Source organism: Centruroides sculpturatus, unplaced genomic scaffold, assembly GCF_000671375.1.
Source record: "Centruroides sculpturatus isolate CEXI.00-Female unplaced genomic scaffold, Cexi_2.0 scaffold539, whole genome shotgun sequence".
Taxonomy (NCBI): domain Eukaryota; kingdom Metazoa; phylum Arthropoda; class Arachnida; order Scorpiones; family Buthidae; genus Centruroides; species Centruroides sculpturatus.
Window position 1 is genome coordinate 130,341 of NW_019384823.1, and position 24,649 is coordinate 154,989.

The 24,649-nt window shown below is 29.1% G+C and overlaps 1 protein-coding gene across 1 annotated transcript in view; it reads left to right on the forward strand.

The window, feature by feature from the left end:
• The window catches only part of LOC111629974 (E3 SUMO-protein ligase RanBP2-like), a 32,875-nt gene extending 8,508 nt beyond the window's left edge, over window positions 1-24,367 (forward strand). The window contains exons 3-10 of the mRNA XM_023373944.1: window positions 1,935-2,313; window positions 5,602-5,760; window positions 11,339-11,497; window positions 17,947-18,300; window positions 18,803-19,009; window positions 20,156-20,331; window positions 21,708-21,798; window positions 23,924-24,367. Coding sequence (XP_023229712.1) covers window positions 1,935-2,313; window positions 5,602-5,760; window positions 11,339-11,497; window positions 17,947-18,300; window positions 18,803-19,009; window positions 20,156-20,331; window positions 21,708-21,798; window positions 23,924-24,321 — 1,923 coding nt within the window. The 3' untranslated portion in view covers window positions 24,322-24,367. The remainder of the gene's footprint in view (window positions 1-1,934; window positions 2,314-5,601; window positions 5,761-11,338; window positions 11,498-17,946; window positions 18,301-18,802; window positions 19,010-20,155; window positions 20,332-21,707; window positions 21,799-23,923) is intronic.
• The last annotated feature ends 282 nt before the right edge of the window (window positions 24,368-24,649 follow it).

Sequence of the window (24,649 nt, forward strand, 5' to 3'; positions counted from 1 at the left end):
TTATATTTGCTACTTGATTGTGTCTATGTAAGTAATCTGTCTGTGCCAAGAGCTTGCAACCAGAAGTGATGTGTTGTATAGTTTCTGGCATGATGTGACATTTTCTGCATGTGTCATTTGTGAGTGTTGTATCTTTGAGTATGTGTTTTCTGTAGTTTTTAGTATTTATGACCTGATCCTGTATGGCAATCATGAATCCTTCCGTCTCCCCAAAGAGGCATCCCCGATCTAACCAGCTGTTTGACGCAGTTTTGTCAACAAAATCCTGGGCCAGGTCATAAGGATGCCTGCCATGGAGTGCCTTTCGAGCCCACGATTGCTTGATGGTGTCTATGCTTTTTATGTGTTGTGTCATGTCTGTATGATGTGAGTGTAAGTTTAATGGTGTGTTATTTGAGTCTGCTAGAGTTACTGCTTTATGTAACTGTGATGTTTCTTGTTTCTTGTAGAAAAACTCTCGCAGTGACTGTATTTGTTTGTAGTGAAGGTTAACTATGTCAATCAGGCCACGTCCGCCTTCTTTACGTGGAAGGGTTAATCTTTCTGTGGCGGATTTAGGATGATGTTGTTTATGCTTAGTAAGTGTTGTTCTTGTTTTCCTTTGGAGTTGCTCGAGATCTGTGTGAGTCCAATGTATAACTCCAAAAGAGTATGTGAGTACTGGGATGACATATGTGTTTATTGCTTTAACTGTGTGTTTTGCATTTAACTGTGTTCTAAGTATAGCGTTTAACCTACTTTGGTATTCTTTAATTAATCGTTGCTTTATTTGTGTATGTTCTGTTAGTTTGGCCTGTTGGAATCCTAAGTACTTGTAGAACTCGCCCTCTTCCATGGATTCAATAACGTCTCCATTTCCAAGTGCAAAATCTTCTTTCTTCAGGATTCCTTTTTCTATGTGAAGTTTTTTGCATTTGTCTAGGCCAAACTCCATTTGTATGTCCTTAGTGTATGAATGTGTGATTTGTAGGAGTTGATGAAGTTGTTTTTGTGTGGATGCATAAAGTTTTATGTCGTCCATGTACATGAGATGTGAGAGTGTAAACTGTGTTGTTTTTTCGTGTCTGATATTGTAGCCGTATTGCGTGTTGTTTAACATGTTGGATAATGGATTCAGGGCTAGGCAGAACCAGAGAGGACTCAAGGAATCTCCTTGAAAAATTCCTCGCCTAATGAATATTTCGTTTGTTTGTATGGAAGTGTTACTAACCCTGAGATGTAGTGTTGTTCTCCAGTGCTGCATAGTGTTTTCGAAGAATGCAATGAGTGATGGATGTATTTTGTACATGTGTAGAATATGTAGCAGCCAACTGTGTGGAACACTGTCGAATGCTTTTCTGTAGTCTATATATGCCATGTGTATGTTTCTGTGTTGTTTGTGTGCTTGCCGTAGAATGACTGAATCTATGAGTAACTGTTCTTTGCATCCCCTGTGATTTCTACGGCAACCTTTTTGTTGTTCTGTAAGAATGTCGTGTTCTTCTACGTGTTTGTATATTTTGTTTGTGATACAGGATGTCAATAATTTGTAGAGTGTTGGAAGACATGTAATTGGTCTGTATTGTGTCTGTATATTATTATTATTATTATTATTATTATTATTATTATTATATATATATTTTATATTCAAAAATTTCTTATTCAAAATTTATTCTTATTCAAAAAAAATTCAATATTTTATATTCAAAAATTCTTTAAAAAATTCAAATTTTAGATTTAATGTAAAGAGGATACTGTTTTATATAAATAAATATATATATAAAACAGTATCCTCTTTACATCTAAAATTTGAATTTTTTAAAGTATGATATTAACAATGATAACTATAATAAATTTGATCAGAAAATGTGCTTATGTAGAAAATACTTGGCACTAAATACTTTTCGACAATGATCTTCTGCAAAATCCAGTTTAATCTTTCTTTTTTATATTAGGTACTTAAAGTTTGCGTGAATCATTATATCACGGATACTATGAAATTTACTTCAAAAGGAGACAAAACAGTATTTTGGGCTGCTGCAGATTTTACTGAAGGCGAATTACATCCAGAGCAATTAGCTCTTAGATTTAAGACAGTGGAAATTGCTAACCAGTTTAAGGAAGCAGTAGAAAACGCTCAAAATTTACTCAAAAAAAGTGAAACTCCTGCTATAAAAACCGAATCTTCTAAAAAGTCTGCTCTTGCAAGTTTTTCTTTCAACTTAAATAGCAACAAAAGTACTGAAGAACCAAAATTTGCTTTGTCTTCTGTATTTGGAGTTGCTTCACCGTCCAGAAATATTTTTGGTAATACTTCAACACAGAAAGAACCAGGTATTATTTTGATTAAGATTTTAAATATAATGCTAATCAATTAATATAATTGTGTAAATAAATTTACTTTGTTCAAACAGAAAAAAAAGAATTTTTATTTGTTATTACTATTTTTTTTTTTTTTAATTTCTTTGATTATTTGAATTTGACAGTGTACAGGGTGATTTGAAACTCTAATACAAACTTTAATGGGAGGCAAGGATCACTACAACAAATCTTTCTTGTTATTGAATGTATCAATACTTTTGCAGACATCACCTGTTGGTGCTAGAGGACATGATTGGACAGTGCAGCAATTAGCAATTTGTGGCTGTCATCATAACATGGACTTCATCTGTGTAACGTGGTGCATTTCACAAATGTTGAGATGTTTGACATGCATTTATTGCATGAGGCAACCAATGGTAATGGAAGAGTTGTTGTTAGTGTTTTATGAGCAATATGCTAACAGATGTGTACCAAAACACTGTCTGGTAGTTTGGTACACAGCTGTTAGCATGTTTGTACCAGCAACTGTGTGAGAATAGAAGATTCCAGGTAAACATGCATGACACTAATTGGCAGAGAACTATGTGCCCTCCTAATGTGGAAGAAGGGATCCTATGGCAGATTGAAGGCAGTCCAAGTAAAGCCTGCAAGCACTTGCACAAAACCTTGGTTTGACAACCATCAGATGTAGTGTGTTGCACAAGTAGAATTTACATCTGTTTCCTATTCAGATAGTCCAGTTATTGCATATGCATAGAATTGGCACATTGTTTTCTGTAGCAGAATACAATATAGTCAGATTTTCCAGCTCATCCTCTTCACGGATGAAGCCATGTTTGGGTGTGCAGAATCCATATTCTACAGGAACATTGTCAGTGGTTTTCTGATTGGGCCATATGTGTTGCTATCTCAACTTGATTGGTAGATTTATCGGATATATTTCAATGTTACCAGAACTGCTGAATGATGTTCCTACTTCTGTTTTCCATCACATGTGGTTCCACCAATGTTATGGGGCATCAGTGTGCTTCAGTATTAATGTATGAGATTATTTGAATGGCACTTTTTGAGTATGATAGATAAGCTAGGGTGGATGGGTTCATCTCTTAGACACCACAATAGAAGTGGATCATCTTATTGCATGTTGACTTTTAACACTCTTCATCACAGAACACTTGTTATCCCTCCTCCTCATGATAGGAGATCCATTTCTTTGTGTATATTATCATAGCAGAAATTACTTTTTTGATTGAAATTTGTTTAAAATAATTTCAAATTTCTGAAACTTTTGGATGGAAATCTAAATGTTAAGGAAAGGAAAGCTAGAGTGACTTTTTTAAATTATTACACATTTCAAAAGTTTTTATTTTATGATTTACTTAACTGTTATAAATCACAGCTTTATTATATAATTAAGAATTTAAAACCTGAAAACTGCTCCTTTTGTTAAGTAAACAATGAAATAAACTAATATGCAACTATATGTCACTCCTTACAACACATCCTGTCACAGGTACTTGTAAATTACTAAATGAAGGAATTGTTACAATAAGTATTCTTATTGTAACAATTCTTAAGAATTGTTAACAAATTCATAAGTATTCTTATTTAACAAATTCATAAGTATTCTTATTTAATTGTAAAAACATTAAAAAAGTTTTGTTTTATTATTCTCTATCTTCCATTAAAGTTTGTTTTGAATTACCCTGTACGTATTTGTTTTGATTAAACAAAATCTTTAACCAAAGAAATAAAATATATTATCACTAATTATAATTGTGTTAGTATCTATTTTTGTGGTTTTCAGTTTTTAATAATTAACTGTTTAAATTGCAAGCATAAGTTTTTACTGTTAGCAAAAATTCTGGAATATTTTTATTTTCTAATTAGAGCTTGCTTTAATATTGAAAAGCTTACCAAATGTTTTATGCAGTTATTGCTGGGAATATAAATGGATTTTGGGTCAGCTTGATATTATTATTATTATTTTAAAATTTTTTTGTATAATTCCTTAGTTAAGTGAGCTTTTATCTTTAATTTTATTCTTAAATTTCTATCTACTCTTTGTTCAAACAATATTTATATCACATTGACAGGCTGCAATTTGAAAAAATTGTAGATTTATAAATTCCCACTGTTGTCTGTATGTCTGCCTGTTGAGTTGTCTGACTTTCCTTAATCTTGCGAACAGTGTTAGATAGATGAAAGTCAAGATCAGATATGGAGAGCTTAACCTATTCGATGTTGAAATTTTTATTTGTTGCCTGTGACGCCATGTTGAATTTTCGTCGATGTTAAGCCTAAATTTTGTTTTTTTAAATAATAATCGTGTTTACTGTATCGTAAAAAATGATTTTTTTGTTTCACAAACAAAATATATATATTGAATAATATAAAAATGAAAAAAAATTTATTTTAAAAGTTTGTTTTAATATAAAAATTGTGACGCGAAGCGACATCTAGTATCAAAAACGTTCCAATGTAAATATGGAAATATTCGGGATCAACCATGCAGGTCAATGAGGTCAACCCGAAAATTTTTGGGATCAATGTAGGACAGGTTAAGGACAGGATGTCCCGATTAACTATATACATACTTTTGGTGTAAACTGGAAGTCATGTTATTTCGATTTAAAATTTTCTCCAATAGGTGTTCCAAAGATGATTGGCATGACGCTATTGTTAATGGAAAAGTAGACTATTATGTACAGGGGCAAGCCACTATTAATTTGGAGTGGAGAGCATATATTTTAAATTAAATAAATTAAAAATTGCAGCCTGGCATTGTGACAATGTCACAATAAATAATTGCTTGTTCTATTTTTCATTATTCTCTGATAAAAGCATTCTTTCATTTATTGTTTTCTTCAAATAATTGGATTAATTAATTTATATTTAATTTATATAAAGCTCTTCAATATGATATTTTCATGATGAATAATTTAGATGTGACATTGTTTTCACATTGTGCACTAGCATGTTGTTAATGTTAAATAAGAGGAAATTTTTTCAGATTTTTCTTAATAGTTAATGCTTATTTTACATACACAGTTTCATTGTACTTATTATTTGAGTTTTTGCATAATTACTTTTATTAAAAAAAGATGTACTCATTCCAAAAAACTATGTATGTCTCTGTCATTTTATTCTATATTAGCAAAGGAAAATATATATAAAGTAAATATTTCAAATAACCTTAGATTAATTCATTTCATGTATTACTATTATTATTTAATTCATTTTTTAAAATTTCAATTGTGTAAACATTTGTTGAATATAATCATAATTTATGTTGATTAGGTGCTGAAGATGAAATTGTGATATTAGAAGAAAAGCACGTTACTGCTGATAAACAAGCCGAAGCAGAGAAATTAATGTTGCCAAATAATTTCTTTATGTATGAGAAGAAGCCACCTTGTCCCGGATGTCGGGGTTGTGAAATGGAAGGTGAAGATATAGGTAAAGTATTTTTGCTTTCTTCAAAATTATTTTAATTTCAGTAAACACTTTATCATCTGGTTATCTCTACATGTAACAATCTTAATTAATAAACAATTTCTAATAAAAATTTTAATGAAAGAGCATAGATTGTATGCTAAATTATTAAATGTTACACAAATTGTGATAATTGATGTGGTGTATCATTAATTAAATTTTGGGCAATTAAATTATTTTCAATAATAATTTTATAATCATTAAAATGAATATAAAACATTAATTGTGAAAAATGCAATATATATTAACCCATGATCACAGGCACAAGGCATTGTTTTTTGCTCTGATGTCATTTTTAATAAATTGACATCATCAAAAATGATATGGGCTGCAAGTTGTTATGACATTGAATGCTTGTCTATGATTCTTGACAATAACAACAACAACATCTTCTCTTGATAATACCCCATGCTAGCCTGGAGCACTGTAAACTAAAACAATTTAAACATTTTCAGTTTTATTTCATTCCAAAAAATCATTTGCTAGTCCTTCTGAAATACACACTTCCTGTCATTTATTTCCAGCTGAACTCATTTCACATTAGCCCATACTATTGCAAAGTTTGTAGATTTCTCTATGGGAGCTCTTGAAAGGACATTATTCTGTAAACCAAACAATATCTCGTAAACTAAACAACATATGATGATGAAATTTTGCACGTGCAGAGAAGATATGTCAAAGGACTTTTCACAAAAAGGAAATTATACAAATTTGAGGAATTTGTATAATTTAAAAGTCACTTGATTAATTGCTTTTATCCAAATTCAAAGATTATTTTTTAATTATTTATTTCATTAGTTTGAAAGAATTATTTCAGTGGAAGTTCAAAATTTGAACATTTAAAACAAATAATGTGCTATAAAATTTGTTTTTTAAATTATTTTCAAAAGAATTGCAGCTAATTTGTTTGATAAATTTATAAAATGAAACCTCTTAAATATTTTAAAATGTGGCGTAGTAAACACTAGTATTGTGTTTTATTCCAAAGACACATTGCAAGTTTTCCATCAAATTCCTTTATTAGTTGAGTCGATACGGTACATTGTTTTGTACTCGTTTCGGGCTTTGCCCCTCTTCAGTCAACTAAAATACAATGAGTACATAAACGATATATAGACGTACCTTTTGGTTACACTTTGTATAATTTAAAAATATGTAAAATCTGCTTTAATCTTTTGTAAATAAACTAGTATATATTACAAATTAAAAGTTTAAATCTTCCAGAATCTTCCTTTTTAGGCAGATTTTGATACAACTGTAAAAATTTATAGCTGCTTCCGCCCCCTTTTTGTCTTTTGCGCTGGTATCTCTAGTGTTGCCACGTATGACGTTCGCCACCTTGTGGTTTGATTTTTACTAAAATCTGTCTTGGAAGAATTATTTGTAGGAGAAATTGCTTTTCACAGAAAAAATTTTTTATTTATAATACAGTAGAGCGTCGTTTATCTGAATCAATTGGGGACTGGGGTTGTTCGGATAACTTATTTTTCGGATAACCGATTATGTACGAAAAAATATATTAACCTATCCCATGTTGAAATTTTTCTCCATTGCATCTTGCTTCGCATTGAATTTTCGTCGATGTTAAGCCTAACAAAGGCTATTGTATCGTTAAAAATTATTTTTTTATTTTGTACAACAAAATAAATATATTGAAAAATATAAAAACAATAAAAAATTATACTTCAGAAGTTAATTATACATAAAATATTTGAGTAGCCGAAGACATAGTCAAAGATTACAGCGCCACAGCACTGGCGAAAATTTAAATTTGTCGACTGGAATTTCTTCGGATAACCGACCTTCAGATAAACGACGCTCTACTGTATATTAAGCCAGTTTTTGTTTATTTTAAGACTTAAGTTTTTATTTATACTGTCTTTACTTTTCATTATTTCTATGGTTTCTTTAAACTTCCTGTTGTATGTTAATTTTCTTTATGCAGTATTTCTACGTTATCTTTATCTATATTACAGTTGTTTATAGTACAATGTTCGTAAAATGCAAAATTTATTCTATTGTATTTTAGGTCTGCTATGTGTTCTTTCAATCTAGTTTTTACTTTCCTTTTTGTTTCTCCTATGTAATGTTTTTTGTTTGTGCAGGTACACAGAATTTTATATACTACACCTTGGTTTTCGGTCGGTATTTGCTGGTTTTTCTTCTGGTTCGAGGTTAACAGTCTGTTCTCCTATATATGAAATTAGAAGATTAAAACGAGCCCTGAAAAAATATAAGACAAACACTAAGATAGGATTGCTACAAAATAAAGAAGAAATAAAATACAATCAGCAATATGAAGAGAACAAATATAAAAAATTAATTAAAAAATTCCAATACCCAACTAAAATAGAACTTAAAAGTTGGAAAGAAGCTCTTATACTAAACAAAACAGGAATAAACCTACCAATAAACATCAAGAATATAAAAAATTAATTAAAAAATTCCAATACCCAACTAAAATAGAACTTACAAGTTGGAAAGAAGCTCTTATACTAAACAAAACAGGAATAAACCTACCAATAAGCATCAAGGAAATACTATATAGAGGATTAGATTTCAACGGCCCAATAAATGGGACGTCTTAAATATAATACCGAATCTAGACAAAATGTGTAATGATCTACCTGAAACAGAATCAACTATAATGAAAAGTAAACTAAGTAATAAAATTAAATCATATATAACTAAAGAAAGAAACAAAACAATAATAAAAGAACCAAGCTATCTTCAATATAAGACCCAAAACCAAGAGCTGAATAACTTCCTAAGAGATAATGCATTAGAAATTATTAAAGCTGACAAATCAAAACAAACAGTAATTGTTAACCAAGAATGGACAAGAAATTGTAACCAATAATAATTTTAAAAAGCTACCTATAAACCCTATAGATGTAATACATTTAGAACTTAAGAAAAGAATTAATAAACTCGAAAAACTTAATAAGATTACTAAAACAGAAAAATGGTTTATACTAAACGAAGAAAATAACCATATACCAAAACTAAATATAAAACTTAAAAAGCACAGGTCAGGAGAAAAAGTAAGACCAATAATAGATTTTAAATATTCAATGTTATATAATCTGGAAAAATTTCTAAAACAAAAGCTTAAAAAATACCACAACTCATACCTTGCAATCAAAAGCACAGACGAATTCATAAAAGAACTAAACAAAATTAATATAGAAGAAAAGTATAGAATAGCAAGCCTCGACATAGTTGATATGTATCCATCAATAACTTGGGATCTAATAGAAGAAAACTTTAATAACCTAGATGTCAACAAAGAAATAATGGAATTTACATACAGAAGTAACTATTTCAAAACCAACGGAGAATACTATACTCAGACAGATGGGATAAGTATGGGATCCGTAATCGGCCCGAAACTTGCTGAATTAATTATGATAGCTATCAATAATATAATATGTAACATACCAGGAATAAAATTCTACAAAAGATACCTTGACGACATCCTAATAATATATGACGAAACAGAAATTAATATAGAAGAAATTAACAAGCAGACAAATAGTATACATAAAGCAATAAAATTTAAAATTGAGACCGAAGATATAACAAGACAAAACATTAACTACCTAGATATTACAATAACAAGATTAAAACATCATCTTGAATATAGAACATTCAAGAAACCGAGCTCTAACCAAGTAACAACAAGATATCAATCAAAAATTTTGTCATATGTTAAATATAATATATATAAAATGGAATACGAAAAAATCATAAACTGGACAAGCCAAGAAGCACATATAAACGAAGACCTAATGGAATTAAGGATGAAGTTTCTTCTAGCAGGATTTCCGCAGAGATTGCTGAAACAATGGGAAATCAGACTTAATGACCCAAGAAACCTATGTAAAAATAAAAATAAACAAGCAACTAAAACAAAATATATTAACTTCTCATATATTAAAGGTCTATATGAACAAATCAGTGCAGAAATAGAAAGAATAAACTACAAATTAGCACCATCATATCAAAAAATGGAGAACAGATTGTTAACCTCGAACCAGAAGAAAAACCAGCAAATACCGACCGAAAACCAAGGTGTAGTATATAAAATTCTGTGTACCTGCACAAACAAAAAACATTACATAGGAGAAACAAAAAGGAAAGTAAAAACTAGATTGAAAGAACACATAGCAGACCTAAAATACAATAGAATAAATTTTGCATTTTACGAACATTGTACTATAAACAACTGTAATATAGATAAAGATAACGTAGAAATACTGCATAAAGAAAATTAACATACAACAGGAAGTTTAAAGAAACCATAGAAATAATGAAAAGTACAGTATAAATAAAAACTACAGTAAAAGTACAGTATAAAAGACAGTATAAATAAAAACTTAAGTCTTAAAATAAACAAAAACTGGCTTAATATACAGTAGAGCGTCGTTTATCTGAAGGTCGGTTATCCGAAGAAATTCCAGTCGACAAATTTAAATTTTCGCCAGTGCTGTGGCGCTGTAATCTTTGACTATGTCTTCGGCTACTCAAATATTTTATGTATAATTAACTTCTGAAGTATAATTTTTTATTGTTTTTATATTTTTCAATATATTTATTTTGTTTGTACAAAATAAAAAAAATAATTTTTAACGATACAATAGCCTTTGTTAGGCTTAACATCGACGAAAATTCAATGCGAAGCAAGATGCAATGGAGAAAAATTTCAACATGGGATAGGTTAATATATTTTTTCGTACATAATCGGTTATCCGAAAAATAAGTTATCCGAACAACCCCAGTCCCCAATTGATTCAGATAAACGACGCTCTACTGTATTATAAATAAAAAATTTTTTCTGTGAAAAGCAATTTCTCCTACAAATAATTCTTCCAAGACAGATTTTAGTAAAAATCAAACCACAAGGTGGCGAACGTCATACGTGGCAACACTAGAGATACCAGCGCAAAAGACAAAAAGGGGGCGGAAGCAGCTATAAATTTTTACAGTTGTATCAAAATCTGCCTGAAAAGGAAGATTCTGGAAGATTTAAACTTTTAATTTGTAATATATACTAGTTTATTTACAAAAGATTAAAGCAGATTTTACATATTTTTAAATTATACAAAGTGTAACCAAAAGGTACGTCTATATATCGTTTATGTACTCATTGTATTTTAGTTGACTGAAGAGAGGCAAAGCCCGAAACGAGTACAAAACAATGTACCGTATCGACTCAACTAATAAAGGAATTTGATGGGAAACTTGCCATGTGTCTTTGGAATAAAACACAATACTAGTGTTTACTATGCCACTATTATAAAACAGGACACAATTTCTAAAAACAAATCAATTTTAAAATGTATCTATAAATATTTTGCACTTTTTTAAAATCATAAGTAGATCACATGAAAAGAACTATAATAAATTGTTTGATCCACTTTTAAATAATTAATAATCCTTGTTCTCTGTATTTTATTAAATTTAAATTAGAATTTTATATTTAGTAATATACATTTTTCCATAATTTTGTTAGAAAACAAATTGAATTTTCCTTTGCTAGCAATTACTTATGAAACAAAACCTACACCTGAACAAGAGAGTAAAGCACTAGAATTATTACTTCCTTCAACATTTTATTTATATGAAAATAAACCACCTTGTCCTGGATGCAGAGGATGTTTAGATTCTGATGATGATTCTGATAACTCAACAAAATCTAGTAAGTATATTATTATTATATACCTTAAAAATATTGCATGTAAGTAAATCAAAATTTATATTTTGTATGTAAAATTTTAGTCATAAAAAATTTACTTGAATAATTTAATTGAATTGATTAAGATAATAATTCCATATGTATATCAAGTTTATACTTAAACATATTTACAATAAATATTTTTCTATCTTTAGTCAGAATGTAGTTATCTTTGTTCAATTGTATGATATTTTTAATATTAAAAATTTCTCCAGAAATATATCAAAGAATTTAACTTAAATAGTTTCATATTCAAATAGTTAAAAAAAATTGCCTATGGTCAATTCCATTTTTCTTACATTTTAAAACTTAAAAATTATTTGTAGTTCTTCAAATTCTGAATAATAATAATGAACTTGAAGAATTAAAAATAGGTTTAATATATTAATTAATACAGTAATGCCCCGACTTACGCAAACCCGGAGTTACACGATTTTCAAATCTCGTCGATTTGTCTTTTGTTTGAGCGCCACGCAACCCTTGATTACTCACTTCCCCCACACTATTGTTCAGCTTACATGTTCGGATGTGTCGCGCAGAATCCACACATAGCTACAATTTATTTTGTGTTATTTATTTCTGTGTTTGTTATATCTACGGAGACTCGAGAGACTCTACTATGTCATCCAAACGAAGTAGAACTAATTCTTCTGCATCAAACAAGAAAAGAAAAACTTTATCTTTAGAATGTAAAGTTAACATTGGGTATGTTCGTAAAGTCGAACGAGTTAAGCGAGAATGAAGTCATCGTTATTCCTATTTCGTTAGACTTTTCGAACGATTCGTTACTAACGCGTTTAACTCGTTTGACTTTACGAACGTACCCATTATTAAAGACTTCGATACAAAAATGAAAATTTGTGAATTGGCAAAGAAGTTTGATCTACCGGAATTGTCGGTCAGAACAATTATAAAAGGCAAAGAAAAAATTCTCGAAGCTGTGAAAAATGCTCAATCTTTAAATTCAAGCATCATTCGTAAACGTCACAGTATTATCGCTGAGATGGAAACAATGTTAAAATTATGGCGTAATAATCAAGTAAATGTGAAAAATTGTAAAATAATATACGCCTAATTTGTTATACATATGTATTATGTAAGATTTTATTAAACATTTTTTTCTAAATTATTGTTTTCTTTAGTCTCCGGCCCCAATTAAAAACTATTTGTATGTATTTATATGTGAAATTATACCCCGACTTACGTGAATTCGACTTACACGGTATCGCTCGGTCCCACCTATCGCGTAAGTTCGGGGTATTACTGTATATTAACACACATGGATGAATAGGTTTAATATATTAAATCTCTAGAAAAAATATAATATGAAAATGTTAGATTTGAAATATTTATTACACAGTGCAGGCCTTGGAACTGATCACTATTCTTGCTATTTTTAAATTAGTCACTTTTTCTCAACTATTTCGGTGATATATCACTGTTTCTCACTTTTTCTGCTGTTATGGCAACAACATTTTTGTGACACCAAGTTGTCACATCTTACTTCATTAATTAATGTTTAAATACTTAAATTGCAACGTCCATAATGTCTTTCTCTTGTTGCATGTTGAAAACTTTGTTATTACATGAGTTCTACGGTCTTAAAAATGTTAGTTATGCAATATCATAAATTTGAGAGTGCACATTCTAATGTTGACAAAAAATTTTTTGAAGTACAGTATTTTAATTCCTTCCAAGTCCCTCACAATTAACCTTCACACCTTCAATTTCAGGTCAGGTGTTAATAAACCAGTCTAAAAATGAAAACCAAGTGCAAAAAATGATAGTGTTTTAATAATGTTTTAAATTATGCTTGTTTATTATTTTTCCATCTTTGTTTTAATAATTTTGATTGAGTAACAAAATTACTGATTAAATTTTTTTTCAAGTTTGTTAATATTTTATAAAATTTGGAAAGTTTATTAAGGGATAATTTAATAAATTTATACGTATCTTTGTAACAGATTACAGGATTTATTGATGAATAATAAATACAGTGTTTTACTTTCTCAGTTTGTTTTGTATATAACATGGGAAAATATTGAAAATGTCAAATTTTATCCTCAGATTTTTGCAAATTGCTGCGTTTTGAGACCTCAAATCAAAAAATGGGCAAAAAATAAATAAATCCATGTGTGTTACATCTATTTCATTTAGTGTCACATGATTGGGTAATGATTAAGAAAACAAAATTTGGTGCAGCTTGTATATAAAGAGCATTGATGCAATTAAATTTCAGTGGTTATATATTGAGAAGTGAGAAGATAGAAAGGAATCACAAATCATAACTCAAGTGGAGTCAGACTTCATGAAGATTTCACTCATTATTTGCATGTATAATTTTATATAAAACTTGTCTCTACCCTCAAAATTAAACTATTCATAGTTTTGTAATTATTAATAAAAGTTGTTTTTTAACAAAATCTTGTAATGGATGGCGCCGCAAACTAATTTTAAATTTGTTCTATTATGTTGTCATGTTTTTGTTGGGAAAGTTGTGCATTTTGTTTCTGGATTTTTTGTTTAATGAACTTCTTGATTTGAGCTTTAATAATTCTGTGACTCTGAAAACTTTTCCTAATTAATAATTTTGACCAATTAAAAATTTTAATTTGCAAAAGTTAAGAAGATAATTCATTGGAAAGAATGGTAAATATATAGGTGATTTTTCTCTTAATTTTTTTTAAGAGAGACATGCCTTCTGCATTCTATATCTTCTAATAGATGCCNGACCAATTAAAAATTTTAATTTGCAAAAGTTAAGAAGATAATTCATTGGAAAGAATGGTAAATATATAGGTGATTTTTCTCTTAATTTTTTTTAAGAGAGACATGCCTTCTGCATTCTATATCTTCTAATAGATGCCTCCTGTGGTTACTGAACTGGTTGACCAGCCCAGTGCTTATTAGCCTATGGTTATGTTCTGCAAAAAATAAAGAAACCAAGTAAAGAATAGATCAAAATATATGGATATAGCAAAGGATAATTAATGACTCCTTTTGCTAGTTTTGGTCAACCAACCAAAATTAGTAAAAGAGAAGAGTGATGCTACACACTCAAAAATGAAACTGGAAATTCCCAAGTTTTGGTTTTGCCAGAGAGATGTCGTCTATTAGAGTCTTTGCTGTAAGACTGCATTTTTGCAAATACGAGAAAAGGGAAAAACACATGAAAACAAACTTTTTAGACTAGAATTCACAATTGTGGCACTGTTTATGCAGAAGCAAGAAATGGATTTCTTGTGCAAATATGTGAGAAATGCACACAAATGTCTAGACCCCATGCGAGCATTAGTTCTAAGTTATGCCACTGTGTAGCCAGAAGCTCGATTTGTGGTATTTTCTGCTTATAATTACAAATTATAATTGCTTTATTCATAATTACTATTTGTTAATAATGAAAATAAGTTATTTTCATTTAAACAGAAGAAAACATTCTCAAACTAAATTATAATGTCAGATGAAACAAAACCCGTAAACGTAAAATAACGTTTGGACTCGACTCCTTACAAATAATGTATTTCATCATGTCCAACTAATTTTATTTCATTCACTGTTTAGTCAATTTTTTTCTTGCTTGGAATTACTATTCTCACTTATTTTGAACTCATATTCTGTTCCAAGGCCTGTCAGCGATATAAAATTTTTTGAAGTAAAATATAAAACATAAACATATTTAATATTCTTATTAATTTTGTTAGGACAGACATTTTTTATATTTTCTGATTTATTTGTTGATTTGAGGCACTAGGTGCCAAATGATTGATCTCATTTTTGCCATTATAATTATCATCAGTACCAATCAGAAGGGGGCAGGGGGGCAACTGCCCCGGGCCCCTCAATATTTGGGGCCTCAACTTGGCAACTCAATATGTTAGACAAAAATATAGGAGAAGGCAAAGTAATTTGCTAAATTTTAACATTTATAAAATTCTAAATTTCTGTAGGAGGAGTCACAGAGGATTGAGAGATATGAGCAGTCCCTGATTGGCTAGAATTATATCACCCTGACCAACCCCAGGCTGGAGGGGATGTTTTTCTGACCATTACTACACATACTCGCACTCAAAAGTTACCCCTTCCTCCATCTCTGAATCCCAACCCCCCAAAAAGGGCATAAAAGCAGAGAACAAGGCCTGTTCAGTCAGTTTTGTGCTAACAGTGTTTTAAAATACTGAGTCGTCGCAAACTACAGCTTTGCGAGAGCAAAACTCTAGCAAACATGTACTAGCACACTTGCGCAATTCCCCTAAAATACTGTCCTGGGCCTCGCATTTTCTCTGAAAGGCCCTGATCATTATAGTTACTAATTATTTGTAATATGGCTAAACTTATTGAGTCAATGAAGATAGGAAATAGTGTCCCAATCTGAGCCTAATTATTTGAGAGTTTGGATAAAATCTGAATTCATATTCTTCACAGCAGTACCATGATACCTTTTAACAATATGGTCAATGCAATGTTTTTAATATTTTCTGGTATGGGTATGAACATAGCAGCTTAGCTTACACTTAAAGTAGGAGCAAATACATAAATTTCATCAATATGATCCAAAAGTTCGGGTACTGCAGTAATGTATGACAACAAAAGCATTTATTTGAAGTTACAGCGTATGAAATTTATTCTATCAAACCATTCTTATGTGTTCAGATTGGTTTCACCCATGTCACGTGATTAAACCACGAGTGCTGTTGTTTTCTTTTGGAGATAGTTACTTTTGTTTTGTGATGTAATAAAAATGGAGTTTGAAGAACAGTGCTGCAACATTAAATTTTGTCAGCGTTTAGATAAAACACCTATAGAGACTTTAAAATTGCTAAGAAAGGTGTACGGTGATTTTATCATGGCAAAATCAAAGGTGTACAAATGACATTGGCATTTTAAAGAGGGCCGAGAATCCATCACAGACGATGAACGCTCTGGCCGACCTTCAACTTCACGGAACAAGAAAAATGTTGAGTTGGTGTCTCAATGTGTTTGCAAAGATCGTCGCCAAACTCTTGAAAAAATCACTGCGGCTACTCACTTATCAATGACTAGTTACCAGCATATTTTAACGGAAGATCTTAACATGCACCAAGCAAAGGGAAAGTCATGATGGAGGTGTTTTTGATTCTCAAGGAATTGTTCATTCAGAATTTATTCCCGAAGGCAGAACAGTAAACAAGGAGCATTATCTAGACCAGTGTTTCCCAAACTTTTTTAGGCCATGCCCCACTTTAACATTTCTAAAATCATCATGTCCCCCCATACATAATTTTAGTTATAAAATTTATTTTTGTTCTTTTTAGTAATATGAATGATAATTTTAAAGTGATTTCTTACAACTGTTGTCAAAACAAAGAAACGAACTTTTAATAAATAAAAAAATAATAGATTTTAAAAATTTACTTTAATGTGATTTGTGGACTTGATGCTTTTTACACAGCGATTTTATATCTGGTTCAAGCTTAGTTAGCTTAAATCTCAAATCTCCACGTTGTGTTATATCCAGACCAGTGTTTCCCAAACTTTTTTAGGCCATNATTTATTTTGTTTGTACAAAATAAAAAAATAATTTTTAACGATACAATAGTCTTCGTTAGGCTTAACATCAACGAAAATTCAACGCAAAGCGACACGCAATGGAGAGAAATTTCAACATGGGATAAATTAATATATTTTTTCGTACATGATTCATTATCCGAAAAATAAGTTATCCGAATCACCCCAGTCCCCAATTGATTCAGATAAACGACACTCTACTGTTTATTTATTCCTTTTTTTTAAAATATTCAATAAAATTTTGAAAAAATTTTCAAAAACTCTGCCATCTTCATACATAAACAGCAATATAACATTTAACGGTCTTTAATATTGTATGATTTTTTGCAAAGTTGTTGATGATTGCACAGGTTCTGTGGTTTTTTAAAATATAATAATTAAGTTGTTTTTTATATGTATTGTGTATATATATGTACAGTACATAATATATAAACACACAGTGTTTTATATAATGTTTTCTGGCAGTTAATCTGTAGAAGGATTCATTATACTCAAATTGAATATCAATTAGCTTTATTCAGACACAATAATGTGACTTCTTTTAAACACTGAATATCAATTAATTTTTTTTTTAACATATGATAATTTTAGAAACGTAAATGAAAATATAATGTTTGTAATATCATCATCATTGATTAAAGATTATATGTACTCACAAATTTTATTTTAAACTAGTTAAAATGTGTAACTTTACTAATAAAATATGTAATTATTTGGTACAAATACTGAGACAAATTATTTTATTTATATTCAACTTAATGTAATTTCTTATCAAATTACATATTTAATTATTCATATAATATTTTGAAAGATTTAATAAATTTATTTTAAAAAATTTTAAATAATTTATTATTACCTTTAATCCTCAGAGTCAAGTCCCTTGGATTCTGGAAAATCAAAAGCAGAGTTACTAGCAAATAATGAAATAAAAAATGTCAATAAAGAGAAGAGCGATTCTGTTGTGGATTCTCAAAGTCCCGATTCCAAATTAAGCGATAGTCTCGAAGAATGCAAAGAAGTACAATCTACAACAAATGCTAATTCAGACAATAATGAATCAAAATTTGTTTTTGGTTCAAACAAAATCTCTCAATTATCGTTTCAAAATATTGCTTCAGAAGGCTCTTCATTTTTAATTTCAAATAATTCAAAAAATGAATCATTTGTGTTTTCTGATGCTGGAAAACCATTATTTGTCCAAAGTACAGCAGATAATAAAGAAAGTAAGAAAACTAATTTTTGAAATCTAGTTTAAATTATTGAAGTTTTTCAAATACAGGTATCCCTTGATTAATGCAGTTAATCCCTCGATGCTACCACATATATCAAAATCACATTAATCAAATATGGTGTCTGTGTTAAATAAAGACAGCTGGTAAAGTCGCTTTAATTAAAACTTCTGCTGGGTATATAAAGGGATTGCCATAATTAATTTTGCACATTAATTAAATTCCACGTTAAGCAAAACTAAATTAAGCAATGGATACCTGTATGTTATACTTAATGATATAATGTTAGATTCTTATAAAAGTGTAATTTAGTTTAGTTGCTATGTTATGTTACACATACAATTTGTTTTATAGAAAGAAATCACATATTTGAAAATATTTTTTATTCAATAAAGTGATTTCTTCTAAAATGTTTTCTTAATATGTAATATAATATTTATAAGATAAAATAAAAAATATACATTTATATATATATAACAAAATAAATGTATTTCAGATGAATCCGACCAAGTCGAAGATAATGCAGATGTGCAGTTTAAACCTGTTATTCCATTACCTGAATTAGTCGAAGTTAAGACAGGAGAAGAAGATGAGATACCCATTTTCCTACATCGTGCTAAACTTTATCGATATGATTTTACTAAACAACAGTGGAAAGAACGTGGAATTGGAGATTTCAAAATTCTCAAGCACAAAGAAAAATGTAAGCATTTTTATTCATACATAGAAAAAATAAAATGATAATCTAAACAAGCTATTATTTATTGTTAATCATCTTTTAATTTAAAAAAATTGCCTGACTTTTGTTCCCGGCCAGAAGCTCATGTATGGTCAATTTGGGTCTCTGGCCACTAAACTTTCCATATCTGATCTCAATTGTTGTGTAATTAAATTCATTTTCGAAAATAATGAAGGACAGACAGACCAGACAAATGTACAGATTAACAATTGCAATTTAAAAATTGCATCCCAATAAATATTTTTGTTTGGATTATTGCATATACTGATCAATTGACAAAAGAATTTTTTATTTAGTTTACAAATAATGCTTTTTTTTATTTTCAATGATGTTTAGATCTAATTTATTGGAATTATATTAATATATCAAACTCTAAGTAATGAATTTTGCAGCTGTACTGTAACTTCTGTACATTACAAATCTTTAGCTGCAATTTGGAACACACTTATTAGCTCTAGAATATTTTTTTTTTTTTTACTAAATATATTTTTACTTAATTCACAGATGTTCAATACTTCTTTGAACATTCCTTAGATTAAAAACATGTCATGAGCATTTTATTTATACTGGATTGAGCATGGTTGATAGAAATTCTGGATAGCTTGATATCTGGATTTATTAAGTTTTCATATCTGATTTTTGAGGGTTTGTAATATCAAAATTTTATGAAATAGCATTACAGATGTCAAAATTTGCAAAATTACATTGAACATGTTTTATCTTCATATCTTAAATTATTTGATTGTGTTGTGAGTATATAATAGTTTTTAAATTAGAAAAGTAACTACGGAGATACTGTTAACTGTTCTCCAGTCAGATAAGATTAGAGTTGTGCAGATACTTATTAGTGTAGCCATTTTATATGAGCATTATATGTCATTTATTGTTAATTTTGATTAAATACAATGAATAAATCAGGATATGTTGTATTCAATTGGAAAAAAAGTAATAATGTGAGAGAGAGATTTTTGATGTCTTAAATTATTTTTCAGTTTTGCTAAAATTTGTTTTTTTAATAGTAGTTTTTGTTCTTCTTTATATTTAATAATTTAATTTATATTTAATTTATTCAAAATAAATAATAAAATATATTTTGACCTGATTTCTTAGGTAGGTTCAGACTTATCTTAAGACGTGAACAAGTGCACAAAATTGCTTGCAATCATTACATTCAGCCCGATTTAGAAATGAATCCAATGTCTACTTCAAACAATGCTCTCTGTTGGAAGACAATAGATTATGCAGAAGGTCAACCTATGAAGGAATTCTTTGCTATTAGGTTTAAAGTAAGTTCAAATTTTTCATTCATTTGCAAAATACTTTTAAAGTAATACATAGTGACTCCTTAATTAATTCAAGGATAATGTTTCAAAACATCTTGCACAATTTAAATTATAAAAACAATGCAATAATACCTATGAGTTGTTTCATCTAGACCAGTGGTTCCCGATTAGTGGTACGCGTACCCCCAGGGGTACGCGAAATTGCATGAAGGGGTACACGCGGCAATCTAAAATCGGTCGATTTAAAATTTAAATGCATGAGATGAAGCAACCAAAAGAATAATGGGTGGACCATCAAAAATTCGGCAATTTACAACACGATGTCAAATGCACAAATTTGTTTATTTATAACTAAAAATATTCTTGAATTTTCATTAAAAAAATGCATTTGTGACAATACCTAAATGAAATTCTTACGCAAGAAACAAAAATTGTACAATTAACACAATTTGTGTTAATTGTAGAGTCAGCGAAGCAGCAATAAAATATTCACTACCATTTTGCGCAACATACCTCTGCGAGAGCGGATTTTCGACCATGACAAACATGAAAATTAAACATCGTCATCGTCTTCAACTCGAAGATGACTCCAGACTGAAGCTGACCAAAAAGCAACCATATTTTACAAAGTCGGACAAAGAAAATCGTGCACATTTGTCGCATTAAAATTAAATAACTTTATGTTATTTTCATTATTATTAGAATTGTATTTTAAAGGTAATAAATGTAAAAAAAAACTTATTCTATGTATTACTAGCTGTCTACCCACAGCTTTGCCCACATTATATCGAATTTTCTCGTGGGAGTAAGATATTTTCTCGCAGTAAAATGTAGCCATGTCCATCTCCAACATGTAAGCTATCTGTGCTAAATTTTATTAAAACCTGTTCAGCGGTTTAGACGTGAAAAGATGACAGACAGACAGGATTTCCTTCGAATTTATAATATTAGTATGGATTAATATGGATTTCTGCTATAAGGGGTACACGAGTTTTAGCTCTTTATTGAAATGGTATGTAAGAAAAACTAATTGGGAACCACTGATCTAGAACATACTATTACAAATAAATAAATAAAAAGTAAGAAATAAAGTTATGCATTTCTAATAATGATATTGTCAGAAAAACAAAATCAGAAAACTGTAATCTGTCAGGTTAACCTTTTGTAGCACTTTACAAATAAGCATGATTGCTGCAGATTATTTTAAATTTACATAATTGAAATGTGAACATTGAGAATTCTCACTGTCTGTATGATAATCACTTTTAAAAGAAATAAAAATACATAGCTGAGATATTATTAATTTTATAGCTATAATATATACATTAAAATTATATTCAAAATACAATATTATTTTAAATTGGTACTTTATTGTTTAGACTCAAGAAACATTGCAACAATTTAAAGAAAAATTTGAAGAATGTAAAAAGTTACTAACATCAAGTTCACAGACAGATCAAATTGAGCCAGGTATGTATTCTATATTAAATTATTATGAGAAAAAAAACATACATGAAAATAAAGATAAAATAAGATAAAATTACATTTTAAACAAAATAAAAAGAATTTTTCCTCATAAGCTTAAATTATGACACATTAATACTAATCAAATGTCTAGTAGCTGAACTAATTGTAGATTGTATTGGATTAAACATTTTCCATTATTCTTAGAGTTTATTGGTTATAAAATAAGGTTGAAAAATATATGAATGCAGATAAATTTTTTTGTCGTAAAAATTGTTTTAATGGTCCTCTTGTTATACTTATATTTGGAAAATTTTTCTTATAACAGTGAGGACAGATGAATCTCTGTGAATATTAATTTAAAAAAAGAAAAATACAACAAATTCTTGGTATTTATATCAAATTTTAATGTTGTTGTCAAAACCATGTTGTTATTTATGTTTGTATACTGGCACAATGTGCCAGTATACAAACATAAATAACATAAAATTTGATGTTTGTATACTGGCACAATGTGCCAGTATACAAACATCAAATTTTAATGTTGTATTTTAGATGCTCAGATAAACAAAAATATAGTTAATAAATATAGGTTTGAAAATATTTAATTTAAAAAAAGAGAGAAAGAAAGATTAGAAATGTCAAAGTTTTTCATATGAAAACGTTTTATATTTTTCAGTTATATGTATATTTTTAATGTAGTTTACTTTTCTGTAGTTGCTATTTCCATATTTACATCAGTTTTGCAGAATGTAATCCTTGTAAATTTGGAGTTTCAACTATGTACTGAATAATATCCAGATTTATAAGAATATGATTCAAATGTTTATCAATTCATTTATCAATATTTTTAAAAATCATATTACATTGAAACTAATCAGAATCAAGTAAAGATTCTTGAAATTCATTCTAAAAATTTGTCAGTCAAATTGCTTTTGGGTGACAGATCAAATATATAAATTATATCAACAAAGGCTGAACAAAGGCTGTTTGTTTTACCTATACGAAGAATCCTTTACAGAAATCAGGATATTTTCTGGCACGATTTAATTATCAGTAGATGAAAATGTGTTATTTCTTTCGTACTAAAACAATGACAAAATGATATGTACATTTTTATTTCATGGATAGAAATTCTATATTGGTGTAAGATAAAATGACCTGAAGGGAGGTCTCCTTCATGACAAACTAGCTGTTACCTGCGACTTCACCCGTGGGGATTTTGAAAAAAAATGCCATTTTATATTCAGTATTTCAACAACCATAGTAATTGTTATATAACACCTACTGCTGAGAATGATGAGAATTGCTGAGAATCAAACAAACTATTTTCAATTTGATCAATTTTCTGGAACATTTACAATTGTTCTATAATCGAACCAATATGCAATAACAAATTTGAATTTAAAATGGTTCAAACATTTGGTTAAAAATCAAAATATATAAAAATATTTATAACAATGTCTGAAATGTTATCAATTTAATATACCCAAGTACTCAATGAAGACTAAACATAGTTGAAAACAAAAATTGTATCTAAAATAGCACAATAGAAGCTGTTCTTCAGGTTAAGCCTTAATCCTCTCCCTCTCCCCTGCAGGGGAATTTTGAAAAATCCCTTCTTAGTGTGTTTTCATGACATACCCTAACTGTGTACCAAATTTCACCTCTAGGTTCAGTGGTTTGCTCTGGGTGATGATGAATCAGTCAGTCAGTCAGGACAATAAATTTTATATATTTAGATTAGATTAAAATTTGTCGTGATTATTGTATATTAATATAGGTTTAGGATATTTTGTAGGATACAGTGTGTTATAGATAATGGTGATAATTTATCTTCTTATCTTTTATTAGGCTGATTTAGATGTTAAAATAATTTGTGAATTAAAAACTTTATTAAGTTTTCTAACAATGTACTAAATAAATTTTCTATTTTTGATCAATGATAATTTTCAGAATAATGTTTCTTTTTGTATATTTGTTTTTCATTGTGATCATTTATTAAATTGTGCTTTTAAGTATTTTGATGAGTAGTTTTTCTGAGAAAATATATCAGAATGAATTATAATTATGATAGTTTTCATTATATTATATTTTTTAAGTAAAATATTATAAATTGTTAATATTTCAGTTCAATCTGATAAAAAAGATGATGATACATCAAGCTGTACAGTGAATAAATCTGTGCTAGATGAGATTTTATCTCAAAGGACTCAAGAAAATGTTAATGTTGATGTTAATAAAATACAAAATGAAGAAAATAATGAAGGAAGCAGTCATGATGGAAAGGATAATGAAGACGACAACAACAATGAAGAAGATGATGATGATGACGACGACGACGACGATGATTTAATTATGTTTGAAAAAAGAGTAACCTTATCTGAACTTGATAATGAATCAAAAGAATATAAGGTAAGCTTCTTAATTTTTAAAGTTATGCAGAAAAATTACATCATTTTGAAGCTTGACAACATGATTTGTCATATTTACTGTATTTATTCTAATAAAAGTGCAGCTAGAAGATAAAAAAAGTTATAGACAGTCTTTCCAACAATAATTATGCTGTCTATTAGAGGAACATAAGGCTTATTGTAAACTGAAAGTTGCACATTCTGTTAAGCATTGTTTGCTGTGACAGATACAAATGATTAGGATGCTACTTGCGCATTGATGAATAAATACAGTACATTTATAATAGTGTGCTTCTACCCTGTAATTTCATTCTTTACATATTAATCCACTTATCTGAATCATTGCAAAATGAATCAGTTCAAATAATTTGAGTTGTATTTAACAGTTTCCTCTAATGGTAAGCACTTTTTAGTAAATATTACAGTTGCAAGCTGAAAAAAGT